We start from the raw sequence: 20,470 nt of genomic DNA, 5'->3' as shown, positions 1-20,470 counted from the left end.
ATTCAGTGTATATTGATGTTTCTCAGTGGCATTATTCAGCTGTAAAATATCGTCAAGACCGCTGCTGAAGCAGAACGTTGACAGCGTTGTCATCTGGTACCTGTTACATTTCTCCGCGCTAGCAGGACGAACCAATCAATTTTACATAAATCGCTGTATTAGGTTTCTATTTATATATTGGTTCCCAGTGATTAGAATTAATACATTTAAACCATTATATGTTTTAGCGTACAAATATATGCAGTAAGACAAAATATGCACATATATGTCAATGCGGATCAATTGATTTGGCTTTCTGAGCCACAGTGCGCCCCCTAGAGGAAAAATACTTGACTCACCATAGGCAATAGTTACAAACCTGCAACACTCGCCGCTCAATGGCTCCGCCCCATGTGTGTTCTCCATTGGTTGTAGCGTGATCACGTGACTGCTCTCTACAGGTCTGCGCCAAAATTCAAAATTTCTCTATATGCGCACAGGAGTCCCGGCACTAGTGTGTTTCACTTACCTCAATAAAAATACACATTTTTACTACTCAACGCTGCCAGATTATCTCGAATAAACCATCGTCTGCACGGCCGACATGATATAAAGGTTTGATCCGCCTCGTATTATTCGATATGGGTGTAATTATTTTATTAATTAAAGTTTACAGATAGTTAATTGTTGGTTAAAAGAACTACTAGGCCGCATTTCCGATGATTAAGGAAGATATTTTGTACATTAATCATTAAGCCAATTAATTAAATAATTTAGCAGACCTGCATTGCACGAAGTCTTTAGTTCCTAAAGGATCTGCCATGACAATAGCAACAACAATAATAACAAAGGATCAGATTGAATGTAATCAGTTTGAAACGGTATTTATATTCTAGAATTAAACGCGTCATTAAAAAGTCGTTAGACAAAAAAAAAGTCGTTTTTGGACGAACCGATCTGCTATCGTAAGATTAGGCCAAGATCAGCTGACATGTATATGATATTTTTATGAATTTTTGAGTTTTGTATGCACATCTGTGTTTTTAGATTTACTTAATCCGTGTTTTGATCGGAATTTGCATATCTATCATTTTAGGAATCATCTGTTGCGCAGTTGACTGTTTTAGTGTTGACTAGTAGGCCTATCTTTATATTAATGCACTATGAACAGGATGAAAAGTGAGTTTGATGACTAGTTGACCTATGATTTGTTGTTGTTGTTATTGTTGTTGTTTTGTTAGACAGTCATCAAACAAGCCCTTTTGCTGTGATCAGAGCAAACAATGAGGGAGAGTCCTAGGAGACCCATCATCCTGAAGAGGAGGAAACTGCCTTTTCAGAAGAGTGAATCTAATAATGCTGGGTGCGATGAGACGGATGGACCACGCTGCAAGATCAAACCGTCCCCGTCCACCACCCGGTGCTTCCCTGATGGCATCCGCATCATGGACCACCCCACAATGCCTGACACACAAGTGGTGGTGATACCTTCGGCTGCTGATCTTCAGAGTGTCATCAGTGCCCTGACAGCCAAAGGGAAGGAGTGTGGTCCTCATGGGCGCAACAAGTTTATCCTGCTTAGTGGAAGCACCAGTTTGGAGGAGGAAGGTAAAACTCTCGGGCATGTTTCTATGGAAACCAGGGCTGATTCTGGGAGTGGTGGCCTGACACAAACAGGACCACAGGGAGGTGTGCCATCAGAGGGCACCATGGAAACTAAGCCCACTTTAAAAACATGTAAGGGTTATGCAAACCAAATGTATTGAATTTATGCAGCTTTATGGAAACCGTAAAGTACAATCTACTTTTTCATAAGAGTTCTGTTCTATGGCATTAGTGAAAAAGGAGATGCAGTGCCGCCCGCTTGATGACAGTCTAACGAACATCCAGTGGCTGGGGAAAATGAGCAGTGATGGGCTCGAATCGAAACCGGACCAGACATGCCCCAGCAAGGACAATCCAAGCAGCTGTCATCAGCTTCAACAGGTGCAGAACACAAACTATTTCTTTGGATTAGTTAGTATAGGGTGTTATGAGACTGTCCATGTTAACAAGGTTTTTTGGTAACACTTTGAAATATGGTTCTATATGTAAACATTAGTTAAAGGAATAGTTCACCCAAAAATGAAAGTTCTTTTATCATTTACTCACCCTCATGCCATCCCAGATGTGTATGACTTTCTTCCACAGAACACAAATGAAGATTTTTAGAAGAATATCTCAGCTCTGTAGGTCCTCACAATGCAAGTGAATGGTGACCAAAAATTTGAAGCTCCAAAAAGCACAAGGGCAGCATAAAAGTTAAACATATGACTCCAATAGATCAGTCCATGTCTTCTGAAGTGATCTAATCAGTTTTGGATGAGAACAGAACAAAATTGAACTCCTTTTTCAGTATAAATCTTGATAGCAGTCTCCTTGGCGATCACGATTTCAAGCTCGATTTCACTTCCTGTATAGCGCCATCTAGCGCTATCACGTGCGTCAAGCACTAGGAAGTGTAATCGAGCTTGAAGTTGTGATTGTTCCTGAAGACTTCAATGGCAAAATGGATTTAACCACTCGAGTCGTATGGATTGCTTTTATGCTGACTTTATGTGCTTTTTGGAGCGTCAACATTTCTGTCACAATTCATTTGTATTGTATGGACCAACAGAGCTGAGATATTCTAAAAATCTTTGTTTGAGTTCAGCAGAAGAAAGTCATAAAAATTTGGGATGGCATGAGGGTGAGAAAATGATGATAGAATTTTCTTTTTTGGGTTAACTATCCCATGAACAATAATTTTTAAAGCATTTTTAATCTTGGTAAATGTTGATGTCTAAATTTACTATTGTCTATGTAAGTACATAATGCATTAATGTTTATGTATACAACTTTTATGTAAAAAATATTATTAGTATATGAGAAATACTGGTAATAGAAATCATCATTATCCAACATTCATAAATGCTGTGAAAGTGTTGTTCATTCGTCGTTAGTTCATGTTAACTTGTATATCTGGCTAACACAGCTAATTTTATGGCTTTTAAGCTTCTTCTAACATGATACAATGACCTAATTTGAATACAGTTTAAATACAATAATCTTTTTCCCTTTTCAGCTACCCAGAATTCCAGAGGAAGTGAAAGACTCTCAGTCCGAACGACCCCCATATTCCTACATGGCCATGATCCAGTTCGCTATTAACAGCAAGAAAAACAGGCAGATGACCCTGAAGGAAATTTACAATTGGATTGAAGACCATTTCACCTACTTCAGAAATGTAGCAAAACCTGGGTGGAAGGTAACATAAAAATTCAAAATAATTGAATGCGGTTTCAGTTTTCTGAACTAGAACACTTTCCTCTGCTTTAATATTTATGAGTTTAATAATTCCCATTTGTTTTGTCTTTGTGTTTTCATTAGAATTCCATTCGTCACAATCTCTCGCTGCATGACATGTTCATCCGTGAGACGTCTCCTGATGGCAAGATCTCCTTTTGGACAATTCGACCAGAAGCAAACCGCTGTCTCACTCTGGACCAGGTCTATAAAGTGTGTGTCCATCTTTAGATCTCGTCTCTAAGCCTGTGAAATAACAATCACTTAATTTCATAGTAAACGGTTGTCTTGTAAGCAGTAGGGCTGGGGAAAATATCTATTTTCCAATTCATTGCGATCTTCATTTGAAGGATTCTTGACATCGATTCTTAAAATTCCAAGATCAATCTTTTACTCTTTTTTTTTTTTTTCCTTCCCTTTTCTTCCGAATTTGGAATGCCCAATTCCCAATGCACTCTAAGTCCTCGTGGTGGCTCGTCTCAATGCGGGAGGTGGAGTACGAATCTCAGTTGCCTCCCCATCTGAGACCGTCAATCCACGCATCTTATCACGTGGCTTGTTGAGCGTGTTACCCCAGAGACCTAGTGCATGTGGAGGCTTCAAGCTATTCTCCACGGCATCCACGCACAATTCACCACACGCCCCACCGAGAGCGAGAACCACATTATAGTGACCACGAGGAGATTACCCCATGTGACTCTACCCACCCTAGCTACCAGCCAATTGGTTGCTTAGGAAGCCTGACTGGAGTCACTCGGCACACACTGGATTTGAACTTGCGACTCCAGGTGTGGTAGTCAGCGTCTTTACTTGCTCAGCTACCCAGGCCCCCTCAATCTTTTACTTTTAAAGTTTACTTCATTTTTAGTTATTGATTATTATGTCTGTTAATACAACTGCATAGTTTAGGCCCTGTTGTTCATTTTTTTAAATGTTCAAATTTTGAAGGTTCTCTGTATAATTTTATAACATTAAATATAATCGAACTGTAACATCGAACTCAACTGTAATATACCCAAATGAATCTCAGTCGGATCAGAATCACTAAGAGCTTGTGAATCCAATAGAATCAAATTGGAAAATCTGTATTGAAACCCAGCCCTAGTAAGCAGTCCCTTGTCTGAGTTGCCGTTTTGCCCAAATTGACTTTTCCAACTGTCTGAAATTCTTCAAATGTATCTTTTTCATTCCCTGGCTCACGTTCACAGCCTTTGGCTGACCCTGTGGCTCCCAGTTGCGTTCAGACCACACAAGTTGTTTACCAACAAGTAAGACTTCTTTTCCTACTTTAATTCATTCTCCTACAGCAGATCGTCAGGAAAGAGTCTCTATATATCTACAGGAATCAGTGATTTTATTTCAGGGACCCAGACCAGTTCAGACAGACAAGAAGGAAGCAGGAAGGAAGATCAACTTGAGACCACTGCTTATTTTGTGCATTTAATCTTTTGAGAGTTCTCTGATCCCTTCAGTTCTATCACAGATTGCAGACAGTCAGCATTAAGTGCACAGTTATAAATCTTGTGTCATGGTTTATCCTAAACTAAACAAAGCTTCATTGTCTCCATAGCAACAGAAGAAAGTTCCAGCAGAGCTGAAGAAAGTGATGCCTGCAAGTTGCGCAGGTGAGTGTTTGAGAGAGAGATGGATATCTTAGAGTTCATGAATTTTGTTTATTTAACCAGAATGTTTCCTGATGGTGGTTTTTCTCTACTTACTCCCAGAGAGGAAGATGAAGCCTCTTCTCCCTCGGACAGACTCATACCTGGTTCCCATCCAGCTGCCTCTTACTCCATCACTCTTCCTGTCCTCTTCCAGCCCTGTCTCTCTCTCCACCCCTCCACTACCTCAAAGTTCTTCCACTCCAAGCTCCAGTGGAGGAGGAAGGAGAGTCCGGATTGCCCCTAAGGTAAAACGTTACCTGTAAATTTCACAAAGAACATTTCCAGTTTACATTTCACCCCAATAGTAAAATAATCCATTCATAAAAGCCATTTGAAAAGGATCAAATAAATACCTGGTAAATAAAGGAAAGAAAAAAAGTTTACATCTGCTAGTTTTAATAAAAATCTACTCCTGAGACATGAAATTCCCCAAAGTTGAAGAAAAACCATGTATAGATATGTACCTCATTACACAGTTACTTCCCACAATCATGCAGACTCTAGAAATGTCAGGGAGTTTAATTTTTGTGATTTTTAAGTCTGGAAAAGACATAAAAATTGTTTCAAATCAGTAGTGTCTAATGTATTTGTTTTCTGAAAGGTCTCACAGAGTGACATGAGCTCGGTGATGCTGTGTTCTGCCTCTCAGGAGCTGAAGGAGGAGCCTCTGTGTGTACCAGTGACTCCTGAGGTGTCTGTAGCTCCACCCCCTAAAACTCAGCAACGAGAGTACAGCAGCTCTCGCCGCAAACAGCGTCTGGTCCTGCCAGCCGCCGAGGAACCCGTCCTGCTGTACCCTGACAGCACTCTCTTCGACTCGGGCGTGGTTTCCGACGTCTCCGCCTTCCAGGACACCCGAGAGGCGGAGCCTGACCCGGAACCCCAGCCCAACCCTAAACCTGTACCTGATAGCCCCTATAGAGAGTACACTTTCAAAACCCCGATCAAGAGCAGCCACCCATCCTCGTCAACACCCAGCAAGCCACCCGCAGCTCTGGAGCCCTGGAGAATCACTCCCGTTGGAAAAAGCGGTGTGCTGGACTTCAGCCCCATCCGTTTGCCCAGTGAGCCACAGCTCACTCCACAAAGACACGAACACACGGCCTTCAGTTTCAACAGCACACCCTTTAAGGAGTTACCTCTTTTCAACTCCCCCCGAGAGCTACTCACCAATGCCCTCTCATCGCCAAGACGTCCCACCCCTGCCTGCTCCAGGGAGCTGCAGGTAGGGGCCGCCAACCGCTCTCTTACCGAAGGTCTCGTCCTGGACACAATGAACGACAGCTTGAGTAAAATCCTGGTGGATATCAGCTTTTCCGGGCTGGAGGATGATGATCTTGGAATGGGTAATATCAGTTGGTCCCAATTTATCCCTGAACTGAAATGACTGAATTCCAGTAGCATATTTGATATTTTATCGGAGCTGCTCGCGCTTCCTCCACTGCCTCTGATTCTTATTTACTTGCGCTTGATCTTGCTGTACATATATTTTCTTGTATTTGATTATAATTTTCTTAATTTCTCTGCTGACAAATGTTGCTATTTCACTGCCTTATACTGTATATTTTTGTTTAAGATGTGTAGCCCATTATTTGCTTTATTTGAGGTGTGCAAGCAAAGCTGTTGTTGACGAATGTACTTAGATATAAATAATTTGCACAAGTTGTTATATATATGAGTATGTGTGAGAGTGAGTGTGTATTATAAAATATGTAAGTGGACATACAGATTTATCAGATTAATTAATTTACACTACCCTGCAAGAATTTTACAGTGTTTTCTTTGTTTTGGAATTATTTTAAACACCCTGGATCAAAGAATTGGACAGGAAAAAATGCCATAACAGAAGAGATTTTAAAAGAAGTGGGGATGAGAATCTGCACACAATCTGTATTCTTAGAATTAAAGGTTGTTTGTCAATTACAGATGATCAAAAACATGTTGCACTTTTATTTTATTTTTAACAGTTTTAGAACTTACCACTGCTTACCACAATCAGTTATCTGGAGAGTATCAAGCTGCCTATAACAGTTTATATCTAATACTGTGTGTTGTCATGGTTTTAAGCATATCACAATAGTGATTCATCTCTGTTGCTGCTTTTCTCCATCCATGTTCTTTTACCATCAAGAACAAAAAGACATTTGTTAGTGTATGACCATGATTCAGAGAGATTTGTGGTTCATTGCAAAGTTTTATAGTGATTAGAAAGATAGCATGCATAGAGTTCAGTTCAAATGTGCAGAAAAGCAAACCATACCATCGAAATGTAGCTTTGTGAATCCATGTTACATAATCTTTGTTAAATGATAAAAAAAACAAAAAAAACAAGTACATATTTATTGTGTTGGGTGCATAGGTGGTTGGTATGCTTTAATATGAGCATTAGAAATAAAAGACTGATAATAGTACATTCACAGACATTTTACAATGTTGGTACACTGTTCACTTTTGGTACAAAAGACGACTTCAACATTCAGAAACTTAAATAAAATGATGTGTGACGTTTTGTAATTCTTTTGAAGACTGTATTGAAATAGGTCTTCAACCCATCGTTATCTCCTTGGCATTTTATTGAACTTTAAGACTGGCTTTAACCAGAAACTCCAGATGGTAATTGTAATTTCCAGCATAGCATACTATTTGGTTTCTCATCCAACTTTACCTCTTTCCTCTGAATAAAGGGGTTAAAAAACTATTTTTCACATTTCTTTGTGAGTCATTTAAAAAATGCTCAGAATTCGACAACACATTTCCAGGGAAATACAGTATTTAGTCCCTGTCTTTGATTTGAATTATATTTATAGTCTGAAACTGAAGATATACGTGGTCTAGCCCATGTAAAGCACAATAATAGGGATGCCACTAGGGTATTCTAAGTGGTTGCTTGCTGGCCTCAAGTCAGAAGAGCCCATCCTTAGGTTCCTAGATATGGGTTGGCTCCCTCCTTTAAAGTAAGTATAAGGGATTTTGTTCATCTATTTTATAGGCTGTTAGGCAAAAATCATAAGTCTGATTGCTTAGAAAAGTAATACCACAGCTTTCTTTGAGAATCTGAGCTATGTCATATATGTCTTTAGCACAAATGGCACTGAATGAGTTATGAGCCAAAGGTTCATGGGTTTTTAGGTTCCTTAGGTTTTGAGATTTGTTCAAATCCCTAACCCTATGCATGAGCAGTTGTAATAGTTTTAAACTCTGATGCCCATTGTTACTTGTTATGGTACAGCTTGAACTCAGCATGTTTTTGCCAGTGTTTAATGAACACTCCCTTAGTAGATCTGGACCTCCTGCAGTGCCACTTCCAGAAGGATCTGCAGCTGTTGGCTGTAAAAATCTACAAATGAGGTAGTTGGGGTCAGTGATTGAGACCTTACTGACATGAGGAATCTTTGTACTAAAGGAGCATTAATTCTTCTAGTACAATGAATGTTTAGCTTTTGTTTTAATAAATAAAAGGGCTGTGCATTAAAAGAATAGTTCACCCAAAAATTAACCCATGTCATTCAAAACCCATATTTAAAAAAAAAAAAATACATTTTACTTGTCGCTTTTCAATCAATGCAGGTGAATGAAGAATGGAGCTATCAAGCTTAGTAGTTCATATGGCTAAGAAGTCCATAAGGTTCCAGTCCCCATTCATTGTATTTGCATGACAAAGTCTGACCAGTACATTCTTTCAAATTTCTTCTTTAGTGTTCCACAGAAGAAAGAAAGTCATCTGGGTTTAGAATTTATATGAGGTTGAGCAAATGATGACAGAATTGAAATTTTTGGGTGAACTATTCCTTTAATCTGGCATGTAGAATGGAAGTGACACTCACTGAAAGTTTTTTCCAGCGGTCAGGTATATATGATCTCTTGATTGTCAGATAATACACAGGTACTCCAGAGATTGTGAGGGGTCAGAATACAAGTACAGACCAACGATGAAGAAACACCACAGTAAAGACCACCGCAACAACCAGAGGGACCTAAACACAATCAAACCTCCATTTCATTCATAGACATAAAACCTATTTGCATTCACTTGCCACTAATGGACCTTGAATGGCCTGTGGTGTTCTGGGAATCTGTAGCGATGGATGAGCATCCCAAGGGTTGCCAAGGCGATGAAGAGCCAACGTGAGAAGGAGGCAAAGTTGATGAGTTGAAAGATCTCTCCTCTTGCTCTCATGATGACCACCAGAGGGTGCTGCAAATATTAGGAGAAAGACATGTGGTCACAAAGGAACCGGACATTGATTGATGGATGGACTGACAGACAGACGGACAGATTAATGGACAAATGTAATGATGGATGGTTGGTTGGATGGATTGATGGGCAGCTGGATGGATGAATGGTTGGATGAATGGATGGACAGATGCTGGATGGATGGATGGAATGGATGGATGGATAGATGGATGATGGAACGGATGAATGGATGGAACATATGGATGGATGGATGGAAGGATGAATAGATGGAAGGAACAGATGGATTGATGGATGAATAGATGATGGATGGATAGCTAGAATGGATGGATGGATGGATGTCACTGTACCAGAAATAGAACGGCTGGCAGTGGTGTCTGTCTGCGAATGTGGATCATGGAAAAGATAGCGGGCAAGTGACCTTCTCTGGCTCCTACAAACAACATTCTGCAGAAACAGTTATAACATCTTAACAGCTGAGCAGTAATGCGAAAAACTCCTTCAAAGTCACATTATTGCAAACATTGTGTTCGGAGGGAAGGGTTTAGGTTCATGTAGTTTGGTTCCATGTTTCCTGTTATGTTTGTTTGATCTGTCATTGGAATCAATAAAAATAGTTAATAAAAAAACAAAAAAACATCTATGAACACGTTTGGAAAAATCACTGCAACCTATGTAGAATTGACTGTTTAGGCTTTAAAATTTTGACATCTAGCACAAACATTACATGGGTGCACCAAAAAACCCTCCATTAAGAGCCCCAAGACAAGACATCGCAACCAGTAGAGGCACCACTGGTGCTAAACCCTGCAGAGCCCGACCAGCAAAAGTCTGCAAGCAAAGATGCATTTATATATTTATACTGAATATATCTTCAAGTCAGAATAATAGTAACGGAGTGTGCAGTCCACCTCTACTAACCACTACCACGGCATCTGAAATCAGTAGTTTGCCTGCTGTCATCATTGTGTAGTAAGCAACATTCACCAGCACGTAACACACAGTAACCGTTGACATGGAGAAAATTATGGCCAATGGGATGGTTCTAATAAAGGTGTACAAGTAACCAATCTGAGCACCATAATATTTTAATAACATGAGGAATATGATTGTTATGAGTAATAGACATTGCAGACAGCATGCCCATTTAAACTGGAAAAAAGAGAGTTCTGAATACCTGTTGGGGTTAATGACCTCTTCAGTTATAAAATTTAAATAAAACCTGTGAGCAAAAACAAACACATTTAAGAGGAATATTCAATACAAGTTAAGCTCAATCAACAGCATTTGTGGCATAATGCTGATTCCCATAAAAAAATAATTTCAAGGTTACACTGAGGAAGATTGTAATGTATTTTAGTTGATACAACAACATGTGATTCTTAACATTGGCCAAAGCCATGATGCCTGGAATAATAATCAGAATAAGAGCGAACATCTTGATAAACGTCAAAGAAACTTGTGTACGGGCTGCCAATGTCACACTCCAACAATTCACTGCCATCACAAACGCTGGATTGAAAGATAGTCTGCATTAAGAATGGAACTCTACTTTGGCAGATCAACACTCTGAACAAAATCAGTATAAAAAAAATGGATGATTCATAATTATCCAAAGGAATGCTTTACTGATCAAAAACCACTTGGAATACTACTCACTTACTCCCAGGATGCTGACCAGTTTGACCAGAGCTGGTGGTCCACACATGACATGAAGAACGGCTCCACGACATAACGGCCAAACGCCAGAGACACATAAGAGGCCACTGCAGGTCTAAAATAAAATATGACAATAGTTGCCTTTAATTCAGTGGACACAATAAAAAGCAAATACTAACGCACAGAATCAGATATGCTCACCGGATGAATATGAATTCAGTCCAAAGTCGCAGGAAGGCAGGTAGGAGCCCCAGGGTCTCCAGCAGGTAGGTGTAATGACCCCCTGACTTCGTAAAGCTTGTGCCCAGCTCAGCATAGCACAGAGCACCTGACTAGGACACCAAAGACACCTCAGAAACAACCACAGCTAAAAAAAAAAATACATTGAAAAACATAACATTGTTCCTCACCAAAAGTGGAGAGGAAGCCACACAGAGCCCAGACCACCAGAGAGAGTCCCACACTGCCTGAGTTCATCAACACGCCTTTGGGGGCGATGGAGATTCCACTGCCCATCACAGTGCCGATGATGAAGGAAATGGCAGGCAGCAGGCCAATCCTCCTCCTCAGGTGTATTGCATTATCATTTGTTGTCTTGTTGGCCCCTTCATTTGCTGCTTTGTTAGTGATGGACTCTCTTTTAGAAACCCCCATCTCTGAGTGGCCGATTCAGCTCTTCACAAAGAGTACACAGTAGGGTCCAAAAGTCTGAGACTACATTGAAAATCTGGGATTCAAAAACTAATTAAAACCTGGAAATAAACAGAAAATAAACAGTAATCGGAAAGAAACGTTATGATGGTGTAAGATAAAAAAGAATTATTTAAGCTTCTACACTATTTCTATGTCGCTAATGAAATTTAAGCAAATTTATAACATTGACTGTTAACTTCTTTGCACAAAAGCTCAGATTTCCTTGCTTCCATTGAAGCACAAAATGGAACATTCACAAATCAGGTTTCGCACAAACATGTGGTTTCCATATACCAGCTCGATCTCATGTTGCCATTAAAGCAAAAGAGGTCCAGACCAAATACTAAGAATTTCTGAAATTCATGCAATATCTTACATTCGTCATGGTTAGACTGATAATATACAGTAAGTTGTAATGAAAAAAGTACAGTATTTACTTAGAAAAGGCAAAATAGAAGCATGTTCACAATGCCCATTGTAATTCATTACATCATAGTAAAGAAACAAAAAATAATCATTAAAATAATACTTACAAAGTGAAACCCTGATTAGAATGGCATTTGTTACTGTCATCAGTTTTGTTACATTTAATAAATATTTCTAATGTAATGCAAAACTACATCTGCACACAAAGTAAGAAATAAAAGAGGCTCATCAATCACTTTTTCTACTCACCAGTCAGAGGTAATGATTGGCAAATCAGTAACACCAGTATAGTTTTCCTTCTTGCTCTCTGTATTGCTTGCTTTTCACCTCAGTACAGAGTAACCCTGGAAACTCACCCATCCAAGTCATGGCTCAGGAAAGAAACGAAGCTGACAGACTTCCCCAGATTCATCAACACGAGTAATTAAAGCCATTTAGAGGGGCAAAGCCATGTGCCATTGTGCTCTGTGTGTGTGTTCGTACTGTATGTGTCCCTGTCTGAGTGTGTGCACAGCACGACACAGGAATCCACCATGAGGAGCCCCCCTCTCCTTGTTGAAGCAGCTGCTAAGTTCACATTTCCTGTCAACATCAAGATAATAAAGAAAAAGAAAAACATATTACAGAGAGTGCACACAATATCCAAGAGCTGAATATGTTAAGTACATCATGGGTTACTTTCAGATCATTGTATAGAATGGTTTTATTGTGTAGAGAGAGGTGTGTGTGTGTGTGTGTGTGTGTGTGTGTGTGTGTGTTGGGGAGTCAGTCTGTTGGAGCTTAATGGTAAACGGTTATTAGCCAGGTCAGGGGCCGCCTGCTCTCTCCCTCCTTGTTCCGCATCTGGCTGTCCACTCCATTCCATCAAACACCAGACGTGTATTAAAGTCTTTTTCAAAATTATGAAAGACCACAGTTTTGTTTTTCATGTTCTGTTGCACATTGTTTGCCATGAAAGACACTGGTCATTACATACGAATGTGCAAGATAAGCATTTTACACATTGCCGTTTTAAATCAATTATATTTCAATGCCTACAACTGTAACTGGAAATAATTAGCATTAAAGGTGGCATGTAAAGAGCCACTCCCCAAAACTGAAAAAAAAAATAAATAAATAAAAAAAAAACCTTCAAAACGTCTGTCGCTTCATGTTTTCTGCATTTGTTTACACAGCAGAGTATAAGTATGAACTTAATAAACCGCTCACCCAAATTATTCAAAAAACAAATTAAGAAATGTAATAATGCTCTAAATTATTTTGCATGTGTTGTTTTCGTTTGCAAGCCCGGAAAATGTGTTAAAGTAAGGACATTCAAACATTCATTCATTCACATCTAATAAAATAATAATTTTCTGCAACACTTACTATTAATGCCATGATCAGATTAATAGTGTTACATTACTTTTTATTGATATGTATAGTTTTCTGGCTGTAAGTGTGTACATATTATTTAAAAGTGCTGTTTGAACTGGAGTGAAAAATCATGAGCAACAGTTAGATCACTTACTCATTGATTTATATTTATTTTTGAGTATCTTGTTTTATCTTGCATTGTTAGTTTGAAAAACTGCCAGTTTCACTTTTATTTTAATCTGGGTGCATATGCTGTAGTGTTTTGATACGTACTGTACTGTATTAACCGCTCCGTGAAATTTCATGTTTATAATTCAGGACAACAAAACAAAACAAATATTCATAATTCATCTTGTATACAACAAACAGTTTTTTGTGGTTTGGGTTTAATGTCAATCGAAGTGGGTGATCCTGTTATAAAAGTTGTAAAAGAGACAAAGTTCTTTTGATTCAAATGGCGAAGCTTAGGGGATAAAGCTTTTTTTTTTTTTTAGTGATGGTCCACTTTGAGGAGTTATCTCAAAAGTCCAAGTTGCACCCGAAGCCGGACGGGCTGACACTGCAGTATGGCACCGCAGGATTCCGCTCTCACGCCAAACACCTGCACCATGTCATGTTCCGCAAGGGGCTGCTGGCCACACTGAGGTCCAAAAAGACAAAGTCCAACATTGGAGTCATGGTCACTGCCTCCCATAACCCAGAGGTAAGAGTTGTGCCTGTATTTGCTGTCATGACAATGCAATACGAGTGTTTTTACATTTCAGATAAAGGAGCTGCACTATTGTCATCCACTCCATTCATATTTCTCTCTCGCACTTTCTCACTCCTAGAAAGACAATGGGGTGAAGCTTATTGACGCAATGGGAAAGATGGTGACAGTGGCGTGGGAAGTCTGTGCCACACAGCTAGCTAATGCTGAGCAGGATTCTCTTCTCACAGTGCTGAAAGACATTATTGAGAAAGAGAACATCAGCATGAGCGAACCAGCTAGTGTCTACATTGGCAGAGACACCAGGTAGCCCGATGTCTGTTTACACACCAGACAGGTTAACTACTGATAAAACAGAAAGTCTTGAGAGCTTAAGTGTATCCTATAAAAAGAGTAGTGACTAAACCTGTATACTAAACCTTATGGAACATAGTGACCCAGCCAGTATATGCCTTATTATTACACAGCTCTCTGGAATACTTGACTCTGACTGGTCAATCGCAGCATTCAGCGGACAAATAATTTTCTGTAATGACTGCTAAAAATATTTTGCATCGGGGTCCTCCTGATTACCCTGTATGGATTATTTTGCTGTAAAGACCAGATAACTATATGTTACTTGTATGAAATATACTATATGTTATAATTGTTTGCATAGGTAGTTTAGCTGATTGCAAGTATTTCAGTGCATCATTTAGAGTATAAATATAATTTAAGCATAGTGTTTTTTGCACTATTTTTGTTTTCCCTAGGCCAAGCAGTACCAGCCTCTCCCAGGCCATGTTGGATGGCGTTTCTTGTTTGGGAGGCAAAAGTCATGGTGTATTCATGTATTCCTTGCATTACAGAATCTAATTTATCAACCTGAAGAACTTTGCAGCAAAGCTCACTTGAGCGCCCTTTATATAAAATTGTCAGCTTTTATTTTTAAGTATAAGTGCTGTTTGTTTGCACAAAGATATAGCAGTAAAAAGGTTGTTGAACTGCACTGTTGGTTATTCTGTCACAGATTTATGGGTGTGTGTGTTTCTCTTTAAGATTATGGTCTGGTCACCACTCCCCAGTTGCATTATATGGTGTGCTGTTGCAACACACATGGCTGCTATGGCAGTGCTACAGTAGAGGGCTACTACCAGAAACTGTTACAGGCTTTTCTTCAGCTCACCCAGAATATACAAACAACTTACAAACATTAATGATACTGAATTTGACTGATGGGAGTCTGGGTTTAATACAAATTAAACTCATTTGACAGCATCTGTAGTATAATGTTGATTACCCCAAACAAAATTTGCAACTCTTGCCTCTCCTTTTCTTAAAAAAATTGCCACTTACAATGGAAGTCAATGGGGGCCAATCCGTAAACATTAAAATACTCACTATTTCAAAAGTATAGCCACAAGACATGAATGTGTGTTCACATGATTTTAGTGTGAGTTAGATGTATAGTTTCTAAACAAAGTTTTGAAACAATGTGTATTTAAATTTTTATGGACGATTCACTTCCATTGTAAGTGCCTTTCTTAAACTGTGATTTTTTTTTTTTCTTTTTTAAATAAAGAAGGGGCAAATTATTTTTGTGGCAACCAACATTATGCCATAAATGTTGTTGATTCAGCTGAACATGCCTTGAACCAGGAATATTCCTTTATAGGGGCCATATTACTTCTTTGACCCTTAGAATTCAAATTACTACTAAATCTTTTTATGTTTTGATATTTAATATTAATCCCTTAGTTTCTGGTGTTTCACAAATTAGTGTTAGACAGACTAGACACAAGTTCTCATTGTTTTCCAAAGGCCCCAAATCGCACTGATGATCAGAAGGGGCTGGTGGTGGAAGGAGCCAATGGAACTGGAGCATTGAAGATGAAAGAAATGGAGCCGTTTCTTCACTCCGAACTGCAGGTGGTGCTTTCAAATTACAGCAGTAGTGGGAAACTCAACCATATGTGTGGAGCAGATTATGTCAACGTCCAGAAAAAACCTCCTGTCCTGTCAAACCTCCTCAGTGTCCCTTGACAAGTAACATCCCATTAGATGTGAGATCCCAACGGGGCAAGAAGAACAATGCCTCTGATCCCAGTCTTTCATATGAACAGAAAAAGGTTGAAATGTCTTAATTAGTATTAGCCGACATCGAGACTGCATCTTTTCATATTTTACACAATGATAAAAGAAGACTTGGAAAACATTACATTTACCTTTCATAAAGAATCATCTTATGAATAACTGAAATGCGAAAGACAAATCTCTCGCTTTTACCATCCCTTCTTATTTCCAGGTTTAAGCATGGGTGCAAGGGAGTGCTGCTGTTCATTTGATGGTGACGCCGATTGTATTGTGTACTATTACACCGACTCTGAAGGACGATTCCATCTCCTGGACGGAGACAAGATTGCCACCCTCATCAGCACCTACATCAAAGAGCTGCTCATACAGGTTCTACACACACCAGCACGCTCTTAACACATACAGATAAGGTCTAGAAGAATGATTGATTGATCCATTGAAAATGTGAACTGGATCATTAATTGTGTATGTGCAGGCAGGGTTGAATTTGCAGATTGCAGTTCAGACAGAATATGCTAATGGCAGCTCCACTCGCTACTTGAAGGATGTCATGAAGGTAAAAAATACCCCAGTTATTATTAAATGTTACAATCGATGCCTACATTCACTGCTTATGAGCTGTTAATGTGATCTCTGACCTCTCCAAAGGTCATGGTATGCTGTACAAAAACAGGAGTGAAGCATCTACATCATGCAGCGCAAGAGTACGACATTGGAGTTTAGTTTGAGGCCAGCGGCCATTGAACTGTGAGTGCAGTTACCATTGTGAAGTAATATTGTAACTAGGGCTGTCAATCAATTACAATTTTTAATCAAATTAATTACATGATATGCCGATTAATTAATCGAATTAATTGCAATTAGTTGCATATATAAATATTTGCTGGGAAAGGCCCTCAAATAACTATAATTCAATATATAATGATAAAATAATTATAAATAGTTATATTTAAATCATTATAAATATAATACACTGTATATTATAAATGTAATCATTCAGATAATTAAAATCCATTATATTGTTGTGGCAGATGAAAAAGCATTGATAAGACAATACAAAAGTGACTTTTTTTTTTAAAGGTGCAGTATGTGATATTCAGAAACCCTTGTTATTAATGACACCTGTGGCCGTTAAGTGAACTGCAGCCAGCTACCTGTTGCTTGTGCTCATACACACACTCCATAGGGACGCAAGTGTGCATCGGACAAAACAATGACGTAACGTACAAAGAGACTGAACGTGATTCACTGGCATCATGCTGACAGATGAGGTAGCATAATTAAAATTACACAGTTATTATTGTTTTACTACAAACTTTGAGACTAAACTTAAACTACTTATCAGCTAACCTAGCATACTGATACACACATACAGCTACATACTACCAAACTATACCAGACAGTTTATTGTTGCACTGTTATGTTGCACTACTGTATGTTTTGTATGTCATATGTTGTACTACGAATAAGAAACCAGCGTATTTGCTTAAATTGATCCTGAAAACCTGACTTTTAATATAAAGAGAAGATTGTTGTAATTATTTGAAAGTTACGAAGCAAGGTAGCTTGCTATTCGTCAGCGTTAGCAGGCAAGATCAAGTTAGCTAAAATTACACAGATCAATTCTTATGGCACTATATTTCACATGCTTTGCAGTTATGTAAGCTTACCTGTCCAATAATAAGAACGGCAATTCAGGGTCGGTTTTGATCCCCAAATTTAAAACTGGTTTTGATCCCCAAAACCGAACAAAGGTCCCTCCAGGAATCAAATGCCCTGCCGATGTTCACACTAGTTTTTCGCTCGACCACGATCACGTTCGCTCTTAGCCAGACTGGATTCAGTTGATAAATTTTTTTTTTTTTTTTTTTGCTTGCTCTGAGTTTGTGTAGGAGTCGGTGTTGTGCTGGAAGCTGGACATTTGATGGATTCCATCTCTAAGATAATGTTACGTAGTGTTGCAGTTTGTTGTCGCTGTTGAATAGCGGAAGAGAATCTATTACTGTCTGAGCCAAGGCTCTCGGGAGCACGCATAAAATTCACATCCTTTGGATTTTCCCGGCAAAAGCGACCCACTCCCTTCGCATGAAATTCAGACTACAGGCTTTAATAGGCAACCTAGGAAGTCCGGGAGGGGCTCATTTTTTAAGTTGCGTTACAAGCAAAAAAAGGCGAATATTACATGAAAATTCGTACATATTGCACCTTTAAGTCAATATATTATTTAATTCCATATTATTCAACATAAACCTATCACTGGCCTACAGTCCACAGTAATTCATTTTACAATTAAATTTATCAATCTGTCCGAGATACACATGCGTCAGACAGACGCTTTTGAAGCATCTCACTTTGGTTATGTGGCAACATAGGGTCCACAGGGTTTTTAAGTTGCTTTGTTAAGTTAAACGTAGTTTGAAACTTAGAAAAACGAGATCCCTGCTTCCGGAATTGTGCTCCGTCCAGCTGTGTTTCAATGCAAGAACGCTAGTGTCATGCAAGCCTGAGTGTGGTTTGTTGTCTGTGCTGCTGCACGTTACCTATACAGCTGGAGTTCTGCTTACTGCCCCCTGCTGAAAACAAGTGGTACTTCAAGCTTGAAGTGCTCCGATGGTAGGAATATTCCTTATTATGGTCCGGGGACATGATTAAATGTATAATTTTACTAAAGCGTAATTTTTTATATAATTAATTGTACTGAATTTACATGTTAAATCATCAGTGCTAATTGTAAAAAAAAATAAATAATGATTTTTAGATGTCATGCTGATGAACTTGATAATTCCCTAAAACATGTAGAAGGTGGTGCGGCTCGTCTTTATCCCTCTCTTCGTCTGATTAGCCCGACTGGGGGCCGGGCATGCGCACTCACGGCCCGGCTCCACCCTCGTCCTCGTCACAACACACATACCTGCATCATTCACTGTCTGTAGGAGTAGTTCACTCATAGGTACACTCACTGTTCCTTCTTTCCACCTTAAGGTACTAATTGAGACAGATTGGGACATACTGGAACAGAATTGACATGTAAAGGGTACAGTGGGTGTACCTTTAAGGTTACTGCCTCAGTGACAAGACGTTGTACCCCTAAAGGTAAACTTTTTGCACATTTATTTCTAACAGTGTAATGCTTATTTTCTATTATGATAATATACATGATTAGAATGATTAAATCTTAAATGTGTTTGTTTGAATGTGCATAAAGTCAATTTGGCTGTGTATCGTCTCGCGGAGATGAGCCTAAACATTTACACTAATCTGACACACATACACATACATACACAAATACTATACTTGTATGCAGTACCTATCTATCCAGTGAAATTTCTGCTATCAGTATCACCGATACTGCAAATTTACACTGGCACAAACAAATGTTTGTCAGGAGACATGTTTCATGGTTTACACTTTGAACTGTATGAATGATCAACAGTCTTTATAAAAGGCAGTGTATGACTATGTAATTTTTTTTAAGCATGTCAATCTCATGTTAAAAAAATAAATAAATTCATACTCATTTTAAGAGAGTGCAACTCATTTACTTTTTCATGAACTTTGATATTTCAGTATAAGATGTTAAATACATTAACATCAAAAATATGTGCAGTCAACATTGGGCAGCTTTCTCCAATATAAAATACAAATGAGCTGAACTGCACTGTATGAGGATAGATTATGATTGAGATTTTATACTGTATATTGTTTTTGTGTTATGAACTTAATACAGTGTTTTCAAAAGAAAGTTAATTTAAATAAATCTTAAAACTGTTTTATCAGTTTACTCAAGCACAATGTAGGCAGTAAATGATGCGAGACATGTTTTTTGTTACTGCCTGTTTATTGTCACATGTTCTGATAGCACTGAGGCATGAGGTCTGGTCCACAACTCCTTCAGCAAACTCCCCTTAAAGGTGTACTCAGTAATTTTGTATGCATATTGTCTGGGACTTATACTGACACCTAGTGGCCTGGATTAAGCAAGTAGTATTCGGCTGGTTGTGTGGTCCTAATATGGCAGCCTCCATGAGGGGACCCTCTCCATGTAGAATAACACAGCTTTTATAAGGTTACTGATATGACTAGAGTCTTCATCTTATGTTAATTTTCATGATTTTATACATATGTTTCAAAATTACAACTCATTCCTTAAAGGGATAGTTCCCCCAAAATTGCAAATTCTCTCATCATTTACTCACCCTCAAGCCATCCCAGATGTGTATGACTTTCTTTCTTCTGCAGAACACAAATATTTTTAGAAGAACATCTCAGCTCTGTTGGTCCATTTAATGGAATTGAATGGTGGCCAGAACTTTTAAGCTCCAAAAAGCACATAAAGGCAACATAAAAGTAATACATACTTTAAATCCATATCTTCTGAAGTGATATGTTAGGTGT

At 38.8% G+C, this 20,470-nt stretch overlaps 2 protein-coding genes and 1 pseudogene across 3 annotated transcripts; 2 read left to right on the top strand and 1 right to left on the bottom strand.

Moving 5' to 3' along the window:
• The first annotated feature begins 447 nt into the window (after positions 1-447).
• On the top strand, positions 448-8,298 carry LOC127436937 (forkhead box protein M1-like). Of its 2 annotated transcripts, none has more exons than XM_051691473.1 (9): positions 448-594; positions 1,225-1,716; positions 1,817-1,965; positions 3,083-3,265; positions 3,388-3,516; positions 4,512-4,571; positions 4,874-4,928; positions 5,028-5,212; positions 5,569-8,298. In XM_051691473.1, the coding sequence occupies exons 2-9, from the start codon at positions 1,263-1,265 to the stop codon at positions 6,352-6,354; spliced, it is 2,001 nt and encodes a 666-aa protein (XP_051547433.1). In that variant the 5' UTR covers positions 448-594; positions 1,225-1,262; the 3' UTR covers positions 6,355-8,298. The 2 variants fall into 2 exon arrangements, with proteins under 2 accessions (XP_051547433.1, XP_051547434.1); XM_051691474.1 differs by having other exon boundaries at positions 473-594; positions 1,221-1,716.
• Positions 8,179-12,401, bottom strand: LOC127436584 (cystine/glutamate transporter-like; annotated as a pseudogene).
• A 1,388-nt stretch (positions 12,402-13,789) lies between these two features.
• On the top strand, positions 13,790-16,849 carry LOC127436583 (phosphoacetylglucosamine mutase-like). Its single transcript, XM_051690853.1, is given in 8 exon segments — positions 13,790-13,996; positions 14,124-14,308; positions 14,755-14,822; positions 15,041-15,174; positions 15,803-15,995; positions 16,284-16,444; positions 16,551-16,631; positions 16,724-16,849. Coding segments are annotated over 8 exon segments (1,155 nt in total).
• Positions 16,850-20,470: the final 3,621 nt, after the last annotated feature.

Source organism: Myxocyprinus asiaticus, chromosome 47, assembly GCF_019703515.2.
Source record: "Myxocyprinus asiaticus isolate MX2 ecotype Aquarium Trade chromosome 47, UBuf_Myxa_2, whole genome shotgun sequence".
NCBI lineage: Eukaryota > Metazoa > Chordata > Actinopteri > Cypriniformes > Catostomidae > Myxocyprinus > Myxocyprinus asiaticus.
The sequence above is the reverse complement of the archived record's forward strand: the minus strand, read 5'-3'. Positions and strand labels throughout refer to the sequence as shown.